Source organism: Cebus imitator, unplaced genomic scaffold, assembly GCF_001604975.1.
Source record: "Cebus imitator isolate Cc_AM_T3 unplaced genomic scaffold, Cebus_imitator-1.0 Scaffold365, whole genome shotgun sequence".
In the NCBI taxonomy this organism is placed as follows: domain Eukaryota; kingdom Metazoa; phylum Chordata; class Mammalia; order Primates; family Cebidae; genus Cebus; species Cebus imitator.
This window is the reverse complement of record NW_016107680.1, coordinates 2,047,285-2,066,988: the sequence shown is the minus strand read 5'-3', so window position 1 is coordinate 2,066,988 and position 19,704 is coordinate 2,047,285. Positions and strand designations below refer to the sequence as shown.

The following is a 19,704-nucleotide window of genomic DNA, read 5'->3' as shown; positions in this document are numbered from 1 at the left end:
TCGTGATCCACCCGCCTCGGCCTCCCACAGTGCTGGGATTACAGGCTTGAGACACGGCTCTCAATTTTCATTTCTGTGCCAAGAAGCAGGAAGGAACCATACATAACACTTAGAGATGGAGTTTTCGCTCTTGTCGCCCAGGCTGGAGTACAGTGGTGCGATGTGGCTCACTACAACCTCTGCCCCCTGGGTTTAAGCGATTCTCCTGCCTCAGCCTCCCGAGTAGCTGGGACTACAGGCACGTGCTACCACGCCAGCTACTTTTCACGTTTTTAGTAGAGACGGGGTTTCTCCTTGCTGGTCAGGCTAGTCGAGAACTGCCGACCTCAGGTGATCTGTCCGCCTCCCAAAGTGCTGGAATTATAGGCATGAGCCACCACGCCCCGCAGATAACACACTCTTTTTTTTAAAAGCATTTCTCTGTGTTACTTAATACATTATTTTAATTAATTTCTAGAGCACCTCTACGCGGAAAGTATTATTTTCACCTCCATATTATTAAGAAAGAAAAACTACAGCTAGGGAAAAATGAATAACCTGCCCAGAACGGCTCCGCTAGCAAAAGGTTTGAGATGATATCCACCTCCTCTGACTTCCAGGTCTGCAGGCTTCCCCACCCTGGAGGCTGCCTCAATGTCAGAGGAATCCAGAGGAGCCCCTCCAATCACTTCACTGCCAGCCACACTGGCAAGCCCTTCCAGCAGCCACTGCCATGTTTCCACACTAACGTGATTTCAACATTGGAACTCCATCCCTCAAAAATAAAAAGAGGAGTGTATACTAATAGCTACGACTATACAAGCAATAAATACTTCCCGACTGGAGGAGTTTACAATCTACCAACATTCATACACAGCAATTATCTATCTACCCACCTTACATACTGCTAGGAATTCTTAAATCTGCAGAACAAGTAAGAGAGTAAGACCGTCTCAAGGTGTAGTGTGTGTCTCAAACCGGACGTGTGCAAAGAGGTGGTGAAGAGGGATGAGTGAGACTGGAAAACACTGAGGCGTAACACAGACACGAAATGCACAGGGAAGCCCAGGTGAAGGTCGAAGGCGCCGATCACACAGCTAGGGATGCAGGAAGTGAGGTGAAGAAAGAGAGCGCTGTATCCCCTGCATCTGGCTCAGACGTGCAGCCAGCATGCCCTGAGGAGCAAAAAGGGCAGTTTCCTTTCCACGGGCCTTTCTCTTACAGAATTCCTGGGTCAGAGATCAAAAACCCTGCTGCTATTCAGCATCTTTGTTTACAAAAAAACCCTCTAAAGGGCAGGATATTTTGCATATTTTCCTACTCAAGTTAATTTCACTAATTTTAGTTTTAGGTTTTTTTTTTTTTTTTTTTAAAGCCAAGTAAAGAATCAGGCAAATGTAAAGCGTATGAGTTATCAAAAAAGTATAAACTGTTAATAGGGTTTTCCTTTGTAGCTCCGTGCCACAGCCTTAAAATTGATCTACATTTCTTGTGAATAGGTTTACGTTTCCTTTATACGTATTCACATTCTGTCTCATCACTCTTTTTTCCTCAACATTACCCATTTCTCCATGTTCCCAGACTTGAAATTTAAATTCCTGATTTTAATATTAACCACGCAGGCTAACAGCAGCAGCTTTGCCAAGTGACAGATGACATAGTAGGCGCAAATTTAAATTCATTGTCTTATGTTTGTTTATTCTGTGTTATAAATCACCACTGCAGAAATCCAGGAGAGGAGAAAAATCCTTCAAGGTGCAAAGTCTGTAGTATCGAAGGAAAAGTCACCTTAGTCCTTTCTTCCTTCCCCTTCATCTCTTTTTATGTTTTAGTGATTGAAAAAGGATTAGGTATGATGAGAGGAAGGGAACGTGAGTAGTCACAGGTCTGAAAGGAAAGGAAAAATGGCATGCCCAGAGGGCCAGTCTGCTTCCTGCCTCTGTGTGCCTTTACCTGCTGCAGACAGCAGGAGCACACAGGCTCAGGAAGATTCTGCAAAGCACCTAGCTGTGTATATTACTTCTCATGGCACTTATCTAAAATCCAATTTCATGACCAGATGCAGTGGCTCATGCCTGTAATCCCAGCAATGCCTTGGTGGGAAGACTGCTTGAGGCCAGGAGTTCAAGACCAGCCTGGGCAACACAGGGAGACTCCGTCCCTGCACACACACACACACACAATTTAATTGGCCAGGCATGGTAGCTCACACCTGTAGTCTCAGATCCTCGAGAGTCTGAGATGAGAGAATCAGAATGCTTGAGCCTGGGAGGTTGAGGGTGCAGTGAACAGTGATCACACCACTGCACTCCGGCCTGGGTGACAGAGGGAGGCCTCATCTCAAAAAATAATCATAGTAATTTTAAAATTTCAATTTCTTCACTGTCTATAAAATTGAATGCATCTGTTAATTCAGGATAATCTCTTCTGTAAATAATGCCAAATGCAGTGTTACTGAAAAAGTGTCTTTTGCAAATTTTTGCACAATATAAACATGGGCTAAGATGTTCAAGAACTGAAACTAACACCAATTCTTTCACTGGCCATGCTGCATATTTCAGTGCCTTTTTGTTAAAAGCACTAAGAGTAGAGTTTAAGGTCAGTGTGTAGTTCTGTTTGCTCATAAAACATTAATTGCATAAATGTTAAGGACCAGTTGCCAAGAACAAAGGTCTAATTCCTCAGGCATACGTATTCCAGTCAGTTTTCCAAAAGCAATTAATCTTCCTTAGGGAAAAATATCAGTTGATAAACATATTTCATTATATAGTATTTGTTAATGAATGGGAACAACTTTTTGTTTAACTGCTTATTTTCATGTTGACATGAATATCGCGCAATTTTGTGAAATTGTAATTATTTAAATTGTGAATGAGTCAGGATCAGTATGAATTCAAAAATCAGTCAGGATTTTTTAGGGGGGGTAGGGAATGGCCTCACTAGATGACAATGTAGAAACCTGTGAATGGGCGCCCCTGTGTCTGACCATTTCACTATTCCTTTACAGCATTCAGGATGAAGTTTTACCCACTGAAGAATAGCTAACAATATGCTCTGTTCATCAAAAATTAAAATTCGTCTTAGTTCTAAAACACGTTTTGAAAGAGCAATGTTTTTATCACTACTATCGGAAGTGAGAGGGGTGTGCGCGTGGGGTGGGGGGGTTGTTGAGGGAAGTGGCCTCCAATTCCCAGTGAAAATGTTCCCATGAAGTCACGTTTCTGTAGTAACTCAGGTCACAGCGGCGGCTCTCAGGAGCTCTAGGGAAATAATCAGACGTGTCCTAGGCATTACAATTCCATTCGTGTCAGATGATGTTACGCATATATAAACTAACCAGATGTCACACAAAGGAGACCCATCCCACTTGGTAAGACTAGGGGCTGCTCCTTGGAAATTAGTAAGCACAAGGTCTCACCATTTCTTAAAATAGTTGCTGCAGAGGTGTGTGTTCGGTTTCCCTGCATGCCTGCTACATTCTGAGACAAAGAAAGGAACTTCCAAAACTCCTTAAGAAAACCAAACTAACAAACGCTCTAAGTAGCAATGCTGGCAGAAGGGAAACAACGTTGTCTTTTTCTTCCGCCCCCTTATGATTCACTCAGAAAACGCGCAAAGCAGGTCCCTGCTTGTACCTGGAGGCCCGCAAAGCCAAGGGCTGACCCAGGAAAAGGGCAAGGAGGGTGCCCAGGGGTTGGTGGAAGTTACTGCCGGTGTTTTACCTCCTAAAACGCACCTGCGAAGGTGAGGGCGGCAGGCGGAGGGGTCGGGGTGGCAGGAAAAGGAGCGCGCGCCCGGACCCCGCTGCTACTCACGCTTCGCCACCCGCGGAGTTGCCACCCGAGGGCGCGTCCTCGCCGACGTCGGGCACGGTGGGCAGCAGCGTTCCGGGGCCAGCTCCGGGGGGCACGCAGGCGTCCGGCTCTCGCTCCCCCGGGCCAGGCGGGCGCGGGTTCCGTGGGCGGCCGCGCGGGGACCACCAGGCGGGCCGGGAGCCAGCGGCGTAGGGAGCTGGGGCCGGGCTTCGGCCGCTCCCGGGCTGCTGGGCCACGAGGCGGGGTCCGCACTGCTCCTGCGGCGGAGCCCCCGGGGTAGGAGTTGGGGCCCGGAGCCAGGGCGCGGAGCCGGGCCGGGGTGGCGGCGGCGCCCAGCGGGGTGCCCGCCCCGGGGACCCGCGGCCTGCGGCGCCAGCAGCTCCCGAGCGGCCGGAGGAGGGGCCCGCGGGGGCCGCCGGCGAGTCCTGAAGAGTTTGGCCGAGAGAGGCCCGAGGTCCGGCCCCGCGGCCCCCACGCCTCCACCGTGGACGCGCCGCGCGAGAGCGCACAGCGCGGGATCCGGCCGAGGCGGCGGGCGGGGCCGAAGAGCCCGGGGTCTCCGCACCCTAACCCTCTCCGCCCCGAGGCACCGCGCCCGCTCCGCTCCGCGCCGCTGGGTCGCCCCCCACCCCCGGCCGCAGGGAGCAGCCTCGCCCCGTTCTGCGCGCCCGGCCGCGCCCCCGGCTAACTGGGCCTCGCGGCGGCTCGGGCTGTGCCCGCGGGGATGCCGCGCTCCCCGCCCGCCTCCGCCTTAAAGGAGCCCTCGCCCATTTCCCCCGCGCGGGGAGCCTCGCAGATCCCACCCGCCGAGCTCAGGCCCGGGACCGGGAAGGCGAATCCTGGCTCCGAAACGGTCTGGAACGGACCAGCCCGACAAGCCTGCGCGTGCCGGGGTCAGGGCACCTGTCCGATGTTAGGGAAGGCGGGTGGGAAGGCGTGTTTGGGCGAAAGAGCTAGAAACAGCAGCTTTCCCCCCACCCCCCACCCCAGGGTCCTGGTCAAGGCGGGTCACTAAGGGTGGGGTGGAGCCACAGCGAGGTGCGCCAGGCGGGAACCTGCAGACAGGACCGGCTCCGAGAGCTGAGCTGGTGAGACCCACACACGCCTGTTTAAACACCTGTCCGAGTGAACCAACAGACTAGGTAACGCAAATGTTTGAGAACTCAAAATATAATCGGAATGACTGCAAATTCAAAGACAGATATGAAAGGGAAACTTTTTTACTAACTGGAATAATACATTGTATTTTGCTTAATCTGAGAAATATACGTGAAACGTAGAGCGTGTGAGTGAGCATCTGCAGGGGTGTGGGGTCAGTGTGGAGCAAGATTAGAAAATAAGATACTTTCTGCTCTTTTTTCAGTTTGCTGAGAATGATGGTTTCCAGGTTCAAGATAGCATGGGGAGAAATGCCAGGTATAGGTGAAGGGGAGGAAGGCAGCAAATCACACTGCCATGTGTGTACCTATGCAACAATCTTGCATGTTCTTCATATGTACCCCAAAACCTAAAATGCAATAAAAAAAATAAATAAATAAAAAATAAGATACTGCAGCCAGGCGCGGTGGCTCCTGCCCGTAATCCCAGCACGTTGTGAGGCGGAGTTGGGAGGATCGCTTGAGCCTAGGAGTTCCGGCCAGCCTGGGCAACAACACAGGGAGATCCCATCTCTACAAAAATAAAAATTAAAATAAATTAGCCAGGCATGGTGGCACATACCTGCAGTCCCAGGTTGAGGTGATCGCTTGTGCCTTAGATAAGCCATGATGGCACTACTGCATTCCAGCCTGGGTGATAGTGTGAGACACTGCGTCAAAAAAATAATAATGAGAGATCGACAGAGTTTGTCCATTAATATTCAGGGAAAGGTTTCTGCTTTGATCCCAGGAGATACATTTCCTGATCTGGGGTAGAGAAAAGAGATGAATTAAGTCTGGTAGTGAGTAAACTGACATTCATGTGTCTGTACTTGAAACTTTTGTAAGTTATCAAACTGGAGTCGAGCCACCGTAAACTTCCACGGTAATGCTAAGTTTTGCATTATTTGGAGCCAGTTAGCCAGTCTTCTGCTTATGATATCCTGTTGTGATTCCTTTTTTGCATCTAACGGCCACCAACAAACATACACTGAGCACTCGTCTGCCTCAAGACTGCATTAAGCACAGGCATGCAAAGGAAGAGCTATTCTCTTCCCAGAGCCTGGAATAATCCATGTCATATGCTGAGTGTCCAATGAGTGCCCTAGAAAACAAGCACAGGTGATGGTACCCTTCATAGTCAACATTCGCTTGGGGACAGCAGAGCATTTGTGTGCCTACAGGATGAAGAGACATGGCTGCCTAGGGTCAGATTTTAGAGGGCCTTGGATGTTCAGAGAGACAGGAGCACACAGTAGTCAGCGTGTGAAGCACCAGCATGCAGTGAAGAATCAAAATGAGAGAAAGAGGAAATTAAGAACAGACACCTCCGAGGGCAGCCATGATAAGAGGCAGAGGGCTGGGGGCAAGCCAGGGAAGCAGTGCCAACTCCGTCACAACGCAAAGACCAGGAACAGGCTGGTCTTGAACCGTGAACGTTTCTCGTGCTCTCATGTTCCTCTTCTGTAGCAACTCACCAGGCAGCCTCCGAAGTCTGGACGGTCGTCCCAACGCTGGCCTGTTTTCATACAGCACTCCTTCAGTTTTTTTGTTGTTGTTTATTTCATAAAGATCTTATTCTGATTCATGGGGTAATTAAACCCTAAATATATCAGGTCACTTTCAATGCAAATAGCCATCGTTGCTAGAGTATTTGCTTTCAGTGAGTATGCTGCTAGTCACTTGATTGAATCTCAACATATGTATGTAACTTGCAGTAACAGCAAGGCAGGGCCATTGTGGCACAAAGCCTGATTCAGCTCACCTGCATCCTTGGAGGGTAGCACTTTGCTGCCAGAACTCCAGATTCCTGATCTTTCAGACTCAAATCTGACGGCCCAGCACCTTCACAGCTGACCAGCCTCTCTCAGTGTGGAGCCCCATTAACCTGACTCATAAAGCACTGATGTAATGTTGCATCATCTTCTCTTTCCCTGTAAGAGGAATTCCTGTTAGGAACAAATTAATTCCAATGATTGCTAAGTGAGTTTGGAATCAAAGCTGGGGGAAGGCATCACATGCTTCACATACAGGGGACATTAACCATTGGAGCCAAGCACCCTTCCCCTTCAGGAGCAACCCTTCCTGAACAGGGGCACATTCATGCAGCTGTCTTGGGCTCTCTGATTTTAGAACTTTCCATGTTTCCCTTACTGCTTCCCTTCTGTGGGAAGGGAATATACTTTTTCTTAAGTATACAGATAGATGCTGTGAATGAAGCTAGAGAAGAGCTGTAGACCCTTCCGGATCCCGGCCTTGAAGGCATTCTGTCTGTAAGGTGTGTTTGCTTGTGTCCCAGCTGTGGGTACATTTGAGTTGCGTCCCCTTAAAGATATGTTGAGGTCCTACCCCCAGTTCATGTGAATGTGTCCTTATTTGGAAATAGGGTTTTTCCAGATGGAATCAAGGTAAGCTGAGGTCACTAGGATAAACCCTTGTCCAGTAGGATGGGTGTACTCTTTTTTTTTTTTTTTTTTTTTGAGATGGAATTTCACTCTTGGTGCCCAGGCTGGAAGCACGATCTCAGCTCACTGCAACCTCCACCTCCTGGGTTCAAGCAATTCTCCTGCCTCAGCCTCCCAAGTAGCTGGGATTGCAGGCGAGCACCACCACTCCCAGCTAATTTTGTATTTTTAGTAGAGACAGGGTGTCTCCATGTTGGTCAGGCTGGTCTCGAACTACTGGACCTGAGGTGATCCACCCACCTCAGCCTCCCAATGTGCTGGGATTACAGGGGTGAGCCACCGTGCCCGGTGTGTACTCTTTAAGAAGAGGGAGATGTGAGCACAGACACACAGGGGGAGCAGCATGGGATGACAGAGGCAGAGACTGCAGTGAAGCAGCCACGAGCCGAAGGGTGCTGCAGGCTGATGGCCACTACCAGATGCTAGGAAGAGGCAGGGGTGACTCCGCCCCTACAGGTCCCCAAACACCTCAGTTAGGACTTCCTGATCCCAGAACTGTGAGAAAAAAAAATTGTTGTTTTAATCTACCCAGCTCCTGGTACTTCGTTATGGCAGTCCATTAGGAAATACCATGGTTGGGGTATTAACTTGGAGGTACTTCAAGATCATAGTATCTGGCTTGTAGCTCTATGAAAGTCTTTAGTGGATAAATTCACTCTAAAAAGCTGGCTACAAGCTAAAATGGTAATCATAACAGTTTTAAATTTATAGGGAGAATGACAAGAATCATAAAAAGGAAGACGGTGGTGACAGGGAAGAAGTGTCATCGCTGGTTTGGGTCCTGGATGTGGCATTCTCCCCAGCCAGCCTCGGGAAGAAGGCATGCCGAATGAATGGTGGATCCCTTTGTTTGGAGGGCCTTCCTTTGAAAATGACCTATACCTGCAAACATGGTAAGCCGTTCTTAGCAAGGTGTCCAGTCTTTTGTTCCCACTGTTCATCCATCAACAGTCTCTCATACATGCTGCCAGGCTTCTCTGTTAATTACCAGCAGCATGTCATCCTCAGAACCTGAGCCTCAGGCGATGGAGTGTGACTCCAGCAGGATCAGGAAGTGAGAGACAGTCAATCTTTCTTTCTAATGGTTTTATACAGACTATTGGACATGTCAGAGTCCTGCTTCATGCGATAAAATCATTCTGCTTATATTGATGAACCATTTCATGAATTGTCTTTCTGATGTGTACAATAACACTTGGCTGCATCATGGAGAACGTATTAGGAAATTATGACCAGGTTGCTATGAAGAAATGTGTTTTGGAAACTTGAAAGTTAAAACAAATAACCTGAGCAGTTAATCTGTTTGAGAAGTTTAATCGCCTCACTTAGCGTGGCACCGGGGCCAGAAACTACAAAGAAAAATACTGTCAATTTTGATTATGAAACTGTCAAACTTCTGAACAATGAGAAACATTTGTTGATTCGACACATATTTACTAAGCACCACAGGGGGGCATTGGAGTCTGGTGGCCTGAGGGTCTGAGCTGTGTGGGCTCACAGTCTGTCTTTGCCACTAAACAATACCAAGACTTCTCTCTGTTGTTCAGCTTCCCGGACAGTGCTTATCGGAACGGTACCTTGTAAGAGTTACGTTAACTAATACGTTAACATGTGAGGTCGTTGGAACAGAGCATACATAGCACTTGGCAAATCCTCAGTAGAGCTTCGTTTTTATTATATTACATGTGATCCCAGGTTACTCTGAATAACTAGAGAAAAAGATCTAGAAGGCAATTACAGCTACATTTGCTTCCAAGTTTATTTATTCATTTTTGTATGATGTGAATGTTTGCAACAAGCATGTATTATTTGTTTTCGGTGATAATAAATGAAAGCCTCTGTAAAGCCCTGGGCAGATTTTCTTGCTGTTTGATTGAGGACTCTGTATTCTGCTGAGGGAACTTTTTTTATTTTTTGGAGACAGAATCTCTCTCTGTCACCCAGGCTGGAGTACAGTGACACGATCTCGGCTCACCGTAAACTTCTCCTCCCAGGTTCAAGTGATTCTCCTGCCTCAGCCTCCTGAGTAGCTGGGATTACAGGTGCACACCACCATGCCCAGCTAATTTTGTATTTTTAGTAGAGCCGGAGTTTCACCATGTTGGTCAGGCTGGTCTCGAACTCCTGACCTCGTGATCCGCCCACCTTGGCCTCCCAAAGTGCTGAGATTACAGGCATGAAGGGAAAACTATTAAAATAACAGTAAGAACAATTTTAGGCCAGCTGCCGTGGTGGACACCTATAATCCCAGCTACTCGGGAGGCTGAGGCAGGAGAAGCTTGAATCCAAGAGGCAGAGGTTGCAGTGAGCCGTGATCGCACCACTGCACTCCAGCCTGGGGGACAAGAGTGAAACTCTGTCTCAAAAAATGAAATGAAATAAAATAAAAACAATAAGAACAATTTACAGCTGATCAAAAGGCAGTGTTACATCACAGTGGTTCTTGATAGACCATGTCCGCATTCCACGAGTGTTGTAGCAGATGCTGAGGACCAGACCACAGAGGCAGGGGAGGTACATTCAGCCGCAGCGATCAGCAACATCCTTCGCTGGCCTTAGCTTGAGCATTCAAGATGCTTACGTAGATCACAGAGTAAGAAGCCCACAATTCGCTGCTTCCGGGATTGCTGCGGTGAACTACCAGTGTCATAGAGACTCAAGCTCATTCTCTGTTGTTCACACGTTGTCAGGGCGAATGGCTTGTTTCCTGGTGTTTCTGAGGTGTCACCCTCAGCACCAGCCAACTTTCTTTAAACAGGCACAGTGGCTCACACCTGTAGTCCCAGCACTCTGGGAGGCCAAGGCAGGTGGATCACCAGGTCAGGAGTTCGAGGCCACGCTGGCCAACATGGTGAAACCCATCTCTACTAAAAATATGAAAATTAGCTGGGCGTGGTGGCACATGCCTGTAACCCCAGCTACTTGGGAGGCTGAGACAGGAGAATCACTTGAACTCGGGAAGTGGAGGTTGCAGTGAGCCGAGATCATGCCATTGCACTCCAGCCTGAGTGAGACAGAGCGAGACTTTGTCTCAATAAATAAACAAATAAATAAATAGCTACATCCAAGGTAAGGAGAAGGCTCAGGTCACCGTCTCTCATTAAAGAACAGATTACTTTCCAGAAGCTTCTCCAATTGAGTCCCATTGGTTATAACCAGGTCAAAAGTCCACAGCTAAACAAATCATCAGAAAGAGAAATAGCTGGACATGGTGGCTGGCGCCTGTAACCTCAGCACTTTGGGAGGCCAAGGCTGGCAGATGGGTTGAGCCCAGGAGTTTGAGACCAGCCCACATCTTTAGAAAACTAGCTTGGTTATAGCGGCTCCTGCCTGTATTCCCTGCTACTCCGGAAGCTGAAGTGGGAGGACCTTGAGCCCAAGAAGTCGAGGCTGCAGTGAGCAGAGATTACGTCACTGCGCTTTTCCAGCTTGGGTAACAAAGTGAGACCCTGTCTCAATGAGAAATAAAAACTTAAAAAATAGAGGAAAGAGTAGAAAGAGAAATCACATTACCTTTGTTTATTATCAGCGCACCCCCTAGGGCTACAGAAGGGAGCCCCTTTCCCTGGTTTCGTTGCTCCCCTGAACAAAATCAGCATCCCTAAGGCAAGGAAGAGTAAGAGGTGTGGGTGTCTACTGGGCGGGTAACTGCGGGGTCTGCTGTAGCCGGGAGCTTCAGTGAAAAGTCTGACTGTCTATTGTTATCAGACTAAAGGCGTCTACCGACTTGCAGTGCCTCTGTGCTCTGTGGATGTAATGCATGCACCAAGGCTTCTTCACCATTTCAAATGCTATCATTAAAGAGACAGTGAGAGACCTTCTCAAAGCCTGCCTTTGTATTTCTAGATGACACGTCAACATCATAGTGCTTTGGTAAGAGGCTCATAAACACAAGAATAACAGCTAGGCACACAGACTTTAGACACATCCATCCCACCAGAGTTTGTGTTTTCCTGCTGAGCACGCCTCTAGACTGGGGCATAATTCAGGGAGAGCAGAAGAAGAGGGAAAGGAGATAGAAGGTAGATAAAAAGAGAAATAAGAGGGAGGAGGAAGATGAAGGATAGAGCATGGACCTGGTGAGACTCTCCTTACAGTTTGGAGCATGACTTGTGACACCTCCTGGAATTTATCTGAAAGTACAATATTCAAAATCCACTGTGCCAAGATTCACAAGAAGGTCAATTTTCCAACCACGTCCTGAGCCATCCCTTAAATGCCTCGTCCCCCTTTATCCCCTCTGCGACTATTCCGTTCAGAAGTACCAGGGGCTTCCTAAGGAGGGAGGGCATGGCGAGGGCCAGTCCCGTTTCCTCCACTCTCTTCCAAGCTGGGGTTGGAACCACATACTTAAGGGCAGACCATGACACATGAGCCAGCAGGGATGGATGACGTCAGAGGAGGCTGCAGAATCGCTACACTGCCAGAAGTGGGGGTGAACTGCGATCGGGGGTGTCTGGAAGGGCCCTCTGTTTCTCACCACTGGGTAGGCAGCGGGGTTTCTCTGAGGAAGGGTGACCTCACTGCACCCGGTGTTCATCCCAGTGGAAATTGCTTGATACCAAAGCAACGTGAAGAAGAATAGCTCTTTAAACCCCCTTGCTCTGAAGAAGGGTGATTATCAGCAAAATAGTAGACTGGAAAAGAGGCCCCACTGAGAACTCCCTTCAAAGTCACATGGCAGCCAAGGCAAAGCCCCCTCTCCTACCTGGGATTTGTGCAGATTCCTGCCCTGGCACGGTGGATCTCAAGCTCACACACTCAGGCACTTACAGTCTACCAGGTGACGTCCTTCCTATCCAAGGCCCTTGGCTCAGGGTAAAGAGCTAGCTAGCAGCTGTCCCAGGGAGTGTTCAGGGAGGCTTAGAAGGCAAGTGAACACCGGATCTCACCCTAAAACTGCAAGACTTAGCCAAGGAAAGGAGAACACAGAGCAGTGAAAACAACCCCACAAATGGATGGAAATTGGAAAGGGTGAGGCACACTTGGAGAACAGAGAGGATTTCTCACTGCTGTCCCGGAAAGCTACGATGTTATTCCGGGTGTATTCATTCACCAATGCTTTCATTACTCCATCAGCAAACGTTTTGTGAATTGCTACTCTGTGTCAGGCACTTATGCGGGAATGGTTGCACATGAAACATGAAAGAAAAGAACAAGATCACAAAAAAACTTAGAATATAAACTAAGGGTTTTTTGCTTGTTTGTTTTCGAGACGGAGTCTCGCTCTGTGGTGAGGCTGGAGTGCAATGGCACGGTCTCGGCTCACTGCAACCTCCAACTCCCTGGTTCAAGTGATTCCCCCTGCCTCAGCCTCCCAAGTGGCTGGGATTACAGGCACTCACCTTCACGCCCAGCTAATTTTTGTATTTAGGGTTTTCGCCATGTTGGCCAGGATGGTCTCCATGTCCTGACCTCATGATCTGCCCGCCTCAGCCTCCTAAAGTGCTGGGATTTTCAGGCGTGAGCCATGGCGCCCGGCCTCAAAGGATTTCAGTAGGGACCTAGAATCCCACACCGTTCTTCCCGGCGTGCTGGCATGTTCTTGGAATAGATACTGCAGAGCTGGAGGCCAGAGGGAATGCCAGAGCTCCTGGAGATGAAATTTCCTGTTGGTAGAAGTGTGTTTCCCCCCAATCTCACGCGCCTACTCCCTTTCTAGGCCCCTTGCCACAACTTCAATCTAGCATTTACTTTTCCAGCAGCTTCTTGTTTGAAAAGTTACTGTGTTCCAGTCATCCTGCTAGATACTGGGGATCCCAAGATGAGTCTGACGGGGCTCTGTGTGTTCAAGGCTCTATCCTATTTCAAGTGCTCGGGACAGAGTCAGATATTATAATGGTGTCTGCAACACAGTATACTATTAGACTAAAGGCATGGATGAAGTATGATGTATGGTGTACACCTGTAGTCCTGGCTACTGGGGAGGGGGAGGGGGGAGGATCACCTGAGTCCAGAAGGTCAAGGTTGCAGTGAGCCGAGGTCATGCCGTTGCACTCAAGCCTGGGCAACTACCTCAAAAAGGGGGAAAAAAAATCTAAGTAAAAGAAAAAGAATGGGTGCGAAAAGTGGAGAAGGCCATAAAAAACAAATTGTGACCTCTAAGGTGGGCAAGGTGTGAAAAGGAGAATTTCTTAAAGAGGCAAGAACTAGAATAATCAGGTTTACCCAGAGTGTTCCCAAAGCGTGCTGTGCGGAATGTGCTTTTGGCAGAGTGCTGGGAACAGCTAGGATTGAAGCGTTCTGCAATCAGACGGCTTTAACGGCTACCTCAATAACGGAGGTTCCACGGCTTCCTTCATAGCAGGCATCTCGGTTTTGAATATTCTGGTATGCACTGGATATTTCCTAGGCGAGAAGGGCGTATGCAGTCTTTCCACATCTTTTGGCAGGGCCCCCTTCTACGAGATGTTATCTTACAACACTAGTGAGGAACACCAGTCAATGGCTTAGGTGTATGAAGCCACAGCAGGAGAGAAGTTGGAACCCGGGTTGGGACAGGCCAATGGAAAGCTTTGGATTCATTGTATTCCATCCTGGGAGCCATGGATGCACCTGTGCTGGGGGCGGCTCACCAGAGCCTGCGAGTTAGGCTGCAAGGGAAGAGGCTGGATTTCTGAAGAAATGACAGAAGCACTCATGAAAGAAAGAGGCAGCAACTCAGCGTTAGGCCGCCAAAGGCCCCAGGCCGGATGGTACCTGTACCCACCAAGGAAAGGCTTCTCTGTCCGTTCTCTCTCTGCTTCTGTGGGCTGAACCCCTCAGATCCTGGAGATGCTCAGGATAGTTTGGTGGGTAGGGGGCCAGGGAATGCGAGGTGCTGATTGTTTGGGCTGGGGATGAAATCAGAGGAAGCTGAGCCTGTCCTCTTACGCCGAGTCGATTCCTAGGTGGAGCCACAGGACTTGTCGGCAGGTCTGGATGAGCCATCATTTGTCAGAAATGCAAAAACTTGAGATGACATCTCCAAAGGCCAGCCTTACATTCTGAAATAGTGATGCTGTCTGCAGGTGTCATTGAGTTACAAATCTCGTGGCGAATTTGTTAGTCCTACAAAGGCAGTCGGGTTCCCTGGCAAGAAGGAGGCTCGTTTTGGGAAAGGGAAGTTACCACCTTCGTTTTGACGTTAAATGATAAACTACTTTCCTCCCAAAGTTAGTTTGCCTACACTCGGAAGTGAACAAGGTTAGAAGCAAGATGGAGTTGGTTGGGTCAGATCCCTTTCAATGTCATCACTTTCTCACTGTTAAGGATCATTTTTAAAGGACCATTTTACAGGGAGTCCTGCTCTAGGGATCCAGGCACTTATTCCCCCAGCTGCACAGTGTGTTAGCTTCTGATGGTTCACAACCGGGGCCTCCCCTTTGAATTTCTTTTGGCAAAACATTTTACTTAAGGTCTCACTTCCTCCCTGTGGCTGCCTGTGTCAGTGACTGGTTGATGTGAGGGCATGGAGAGAGGGCCAGCCTCTTTGCCTAGATTTTTGCCAGTTCTGTAGGGTCATTTCAGCTCCATAGCTCGCTGTAGGGTTAGCTACGAACTCAGTTGCAATTGTGAATTGCATCACAGTTAATCATCCTGTCTTATCCCAATCCAGCTTATTTCACTCACTTGTAAATCAGAGCACCCCTGAAACTTCCTTCATGCAAATCTCCATCCCAGAATCTTGTTTCCTGGGGAACTGACCTAAGAGAAAAGGAAGCTAAATAAGCCAACCCTGTCTGCCCAGAAATCCTCAAGCGAAACTGGAAGAGCTCCACCACCAAAAAGTCTGATGACTCCTGCCCAATGCACACAAAGCATGGTTTCTGAGAACACTCACATAGCACGGCTCTTTTCTACGTTAAATAGGACCATGGAGCAGGGCTAGAGACCTGCTAGAGCTAACAGTGGCTAACACGTCATCTAGTGTAACTAATGACTCATGAGTGATTGTCCTTTTTTATTTTAACACAGATGTATTTGTTTATAGGGAAAAAAGGTGCTTACAGCCCTTTTCTGTTCTGTAAGAGCCAGCCTGGCTTTGGGCTGTGAAGTTATATCTGTACTCCTCTGTTTAAGTGGCTCACACCTACATCTAAGGCAGAGATCCCAGGAGGGAATTTTATCACGAGGTCTGGGTTTGCCAGTTGAAACCTATAAAGCCACAACTTCTAAACACGGCATGTAAACACCTCTGCCACACTCTGGAGCCTGGTTCCAACCTCTTCGGCACGCCACTATCTCCAAACACCAAATTCACGTCTCCCTCATGATCTTCCCTCTTGCTGTGCCTTCCGCCACCTTCTCCACGCACTGAAATCTCGCCCACCTTGGAACGGGCTGTATCTCCTCCGTGGAGCCGTCCCTGCCCAGGACCATCTTTGAAAATCCCTTCCCCCAGCTCCTGTTGCCATACCTGTATCCCATGCTCCTGTTCACCACAGTAGCTAGCACAGGGCTAGCTGTACCTGCTCAAAGAATACTATTTTTAATGGCTTTGTGAATCTATGATTTACAAAAGAAATCATAAAATGTATCTGTTTTAAGTATCCAACTCAGTAACTTTTAGTAAATTTACAGAGTTGTACAAATTATTACCATAATCCAATTCTAGAGCATTTGCGTCACCCAAAAAAGATCTCTTCCGCCTATTTGCAGCCACTCCCCATTCCTGTTCCTAGGTCCTGACAACCGCTAACCTGTTTTGTGTCTCAACAGATTGCAAGAAATTCCTCCTAAGTTCTTGATTTGAAGCACCTTTACATTTTTCAGTGGTCACTGTAACTCAGCATTGAGTCACTTTTACAACCTAAGGTGTATATTTGAATAATCAGACATTGTTAACGGAGTGGCACTGGAAACTCGTCCCCTCCTCACTAACAAACTGACAGCATCTACTTCTTACTACAATCTAAAAGTTTTCATTTTTAGGTACAGCCTAGATACCAAGGTTGATTTGAAACTCAATGTTGATTCCGTTGGGTTTTGTTCTGCGGTGTGAAAAACAGGAAGAAGTTGGAGTGAACAGATATCAGGACGGTGCCCTGTGAGGATTCAAACAAGTCGAGTCACCTGTGCGAATCACACAAGAGGCCCGACAAACATCCTTTCCTTAGTCCCCTTCTCTCCAGCCCCAGGGACAAGCGCCCCTCCTGAGAACAATTACACAGGACAGCAGGCAGAAGTTCAGGATGTTACTTCCCGCCTAGGTCAGATAGGAGTCAGAGTTTACACCTTTTACCAGTTTTATTTGTATTCAGAGGTCATTATCTGTACATCTTAACCTCTTAAATATTAAGCAACTTAACGAAATATTGAATATGTCATTGATATATTTGAGGCAGGAGAATAGGGTCTTGGCGGCAGGGAACTTAAACGCTTCTTGCAACTAAATCAAATGGAAAAACCCCAACATTCTACCACGAAGTAAGTAACTTTGTAAGTCTACCAGAAAACACCCCCTTCACTTGCATAGGGTGCACACCAAGTAAATAACTGTAACTTCCCTTTAGCCTCTTCCTTTACATAGGGCATGCACCAAGGAACCAATGGAAACCTCTACAGAGTATTTAAACTCAAGAGCATTCTGTAACCCAGCTTCTGAGCGGCTCGCTCGGCGGCTCCCACCCGTGGGGTGTGCTTTCGATTCCAATAAATCTCTCCTTTTGTTGCCTCATTCTTTGTTCATTTTGTCCAGTTCATTGCTCAAAGCACCAAGAACCTGGACACCCTCTCCAGTAACATATCGATATATTAAATATAGATATTATATGTTAAATAGCACTCATATATTACATATTAAGCAACTTAATATATTGACTAATGCGCAACAATGATTAATTTAAAATATCTTATGAATACTTGACACTATTGATAACACACAAAGCATATAAGAAAAGAAGAAGCTGTGATTTTTATTTTATTTTGCCAAAATAAAACAGGATTATTGTACACTTAAAAAGCAAATCTTAACTAAAATGCTGAAAAAATAGTGTCTCAGCTGTAAGAGTGGCAAATAATCTGAAAGTGACCATTAGTTCTCCACACGTTCACAGTGTGGGCAGACTATAGACTTTTCCGAACCAGCAGTACCGTGGATGTTTCTCATTCCAGGGTGTTGGAACTCAGCCTTGGGAATACTTAACTATTTACATCAAAGTTCCAAAAGTGATGTCTCAAATGCTCCCTGAATTCAGCAGACAAATGAACGTTTCAGGTATAGAAATTAACTCAGCTTTATAACTTCAGCTTTCTCTTTAAATATTGGAAGGATAAATATTTCCAAAAGCTATTCATGTCTATTTCCAATAATCAGACTCTATTTTATTGCAAAACTAAAAACTTTTTTTTGTTGTATTGCAAAACAAAAATAAAAAGGCCGGGTGCAGTGGCTCACGCCTGTAATCCTAGCACTTTAGGAGGCCAAGGCAGGTGGATCATCTGAGGTCAGGAGTTCAAGACCAGCCTGGCCAAAACCTCATCTCTACTAAAAATATAAAAATTAGCCGATCATGGTGGCACGCACGTGTAATTCCAGCTACTTGGGAGGCTGAGGCAGGAGAATGGCTTGAAGCCAGGAAGCAGAGGTTGCAGTGAGCCGAGATCTCACCACTGCCCTCCAGCATGGGCGACAGAGGGAGACTCTGTCCCTAAAAAATAAACAAACAAACACAAAAAGCAAAAATAAAAACAGTCTTTCTAGATAAGGACTACCTTATACACAGCATATATTTTATGGTAAAATCATACATTCCTGGGAATATATTTTACAGTGATCATTATCACTAATTATATGGGAATATCTAAGATGCTATTTATTATCAGAATTTTCAAGATCAAGAGTCAAAGAATCTCAGTGGGACCAAGTGATTTTGCCAACACCATCTCCTGAGTCTGTGACCATGGGAGGAAAGTTCTGTTTCCACAAAGCCAATTACTGACTGGCCTTCAGAAAGCAAGCCTGTCTACCATACTTTTAGTAAGAGAATTGTTTCTACTCTCCAATAGCAGAAACTCCTATCTCAGAAAAATACAAGTAAATATTCATTCAAATAATCATCTCATTAACTAATGAAAATGAATTGCAAATGGCTTTTGCCCTTGGGAATGCATGTTAAAAAAAAATAACATTTAACAAAATCAATACTGAGACAAGTATTTACTAAAATAGAAAGTTTTTCCATTGAAAAAATACTGTAATTAAACTTGTTAAAAATATGGGTATATATTTTACACTTTTACAAAGGAATAGCATTACACCCTTTGTAACAATTATCTTTCATTCTAAGTGCATCCAAAAAAAAAAAAAAAAAAAGATCATCACAAACCCTCATATAATTCCAACTTTTTTTAAAATGAGGACTGTTTTAAAACATTTAAAATGTTTTAAATGTTTAAGACTCCTTTAAGTTGCCATAGGCTCAGTGGCCAATTGTATATTTATTAGTAAACAATGTTCTTATGTGTTTATATGTTTGTTTTGGGTAAAATTAAGTCATTTATCAAAAATAGACCTGAAATAAGGAGAAACATTTTCCTAGAAGAGAGATAATTGTGATAGAATATAATCACTTACAAATACGAATAAACAAATCATAACACCTTTATGTAAAACTTAAATTTACCATGGAACTTTTTAAATTGAGAAAGTTTCTCCTTTGCTAATTGAATATTTAAATAAATTCAATGTATTGAGTTTTTGGATCCAAGTGCTACCTGCAATTTATGACGAAAGGCATCGATCCGTTCTTTCTGAACTGGCCAGTTCAAGATGCAGTGAGATTTAAACATTCCTCTTCGCAAACAGAGTGCATGGTTCAGTTTATAATCTGGAATCTCCTCAAGGAAAATCAGTATAATGGAATCCAGATTTTGTTCAATAGCTTGTTGAACTGCATGATGTACCTTGAATCTAAGAAGAAATGTATTGAAGAATCAATGTACAGTTTTTAACAGCCAGAAGCACTACTATTTGAAATACTCTGTAGAGTTTAAACTGTTACTGACCCTCAGGGAGTTTTTTTCTTAATTTTATTCTTAAAATTCTTTGAGTTGTGAGTAATACTGCTAATTTAAAACTTTAATTGAGGCCAGGCACGGTTGCTCATGCCTGTAATCCCAGCATTCTGGGAGGCCGAGGTGGGTGGATCACCTGAGGCCAGGAGTTCAAGACAAGCCTTGCCAATATGGTGAAACCCCGACTCTACTAAAAATACATAAATTAGTGGGGCGTGGCGGTGTGCACCTGTAATCCCAGCTACTCGGAAGGCTGAGGCAGGAGAATCACTTGAACCTGGGAGGTAGAGGCTGCAGTGAGCTGAGATCACA

General features: G+C 46.4%; 2 protein-coding genes across 3 annotated transcripts in view; both read right to left on the bottom strand.

Moving 5' to 3' along the window:
• The window catches only part of FAM149A (family with sequence similarity 149 member A), a 64,576-nt gene extending 60,843 nt beyond the window's left edge, over positions 1 to 3,733 (bottom strand). The window contains exon 1 of the mRNA XM_037730834.1: positions 3,716 to 3,733. The gene's annotated coding sequence lies outside the window, so the exon portion shown is untranslated. The remainder of the gene's footprint in view (positions 1 to 3,715) is intronic.
• Positions 3,734 to 18,176: 14,443 nt separating this feature from the next.
• The window catches only part of TLR3 (toll like receptor 3), a 16,856-nt gene continuing 15,328 nt past the window's right edge, over positions 18,177 to 19,704 (bottom strand). For both annotated transcript variants that reach the window (XM_017506994.2, XM_017506991.2), the window contains one exon: positions 18,177 to 19,288. In XM_017506994.2, the coding sequence (XP_017362483.1) occupies positions 19,060 to 19,288 (229 nt within the window). In that variant the 3' untranslated portion in view covers positions 18,177 to 19,059. The remainder of the gene's footprint in view (positions 19,289 to 19,704) is intronic.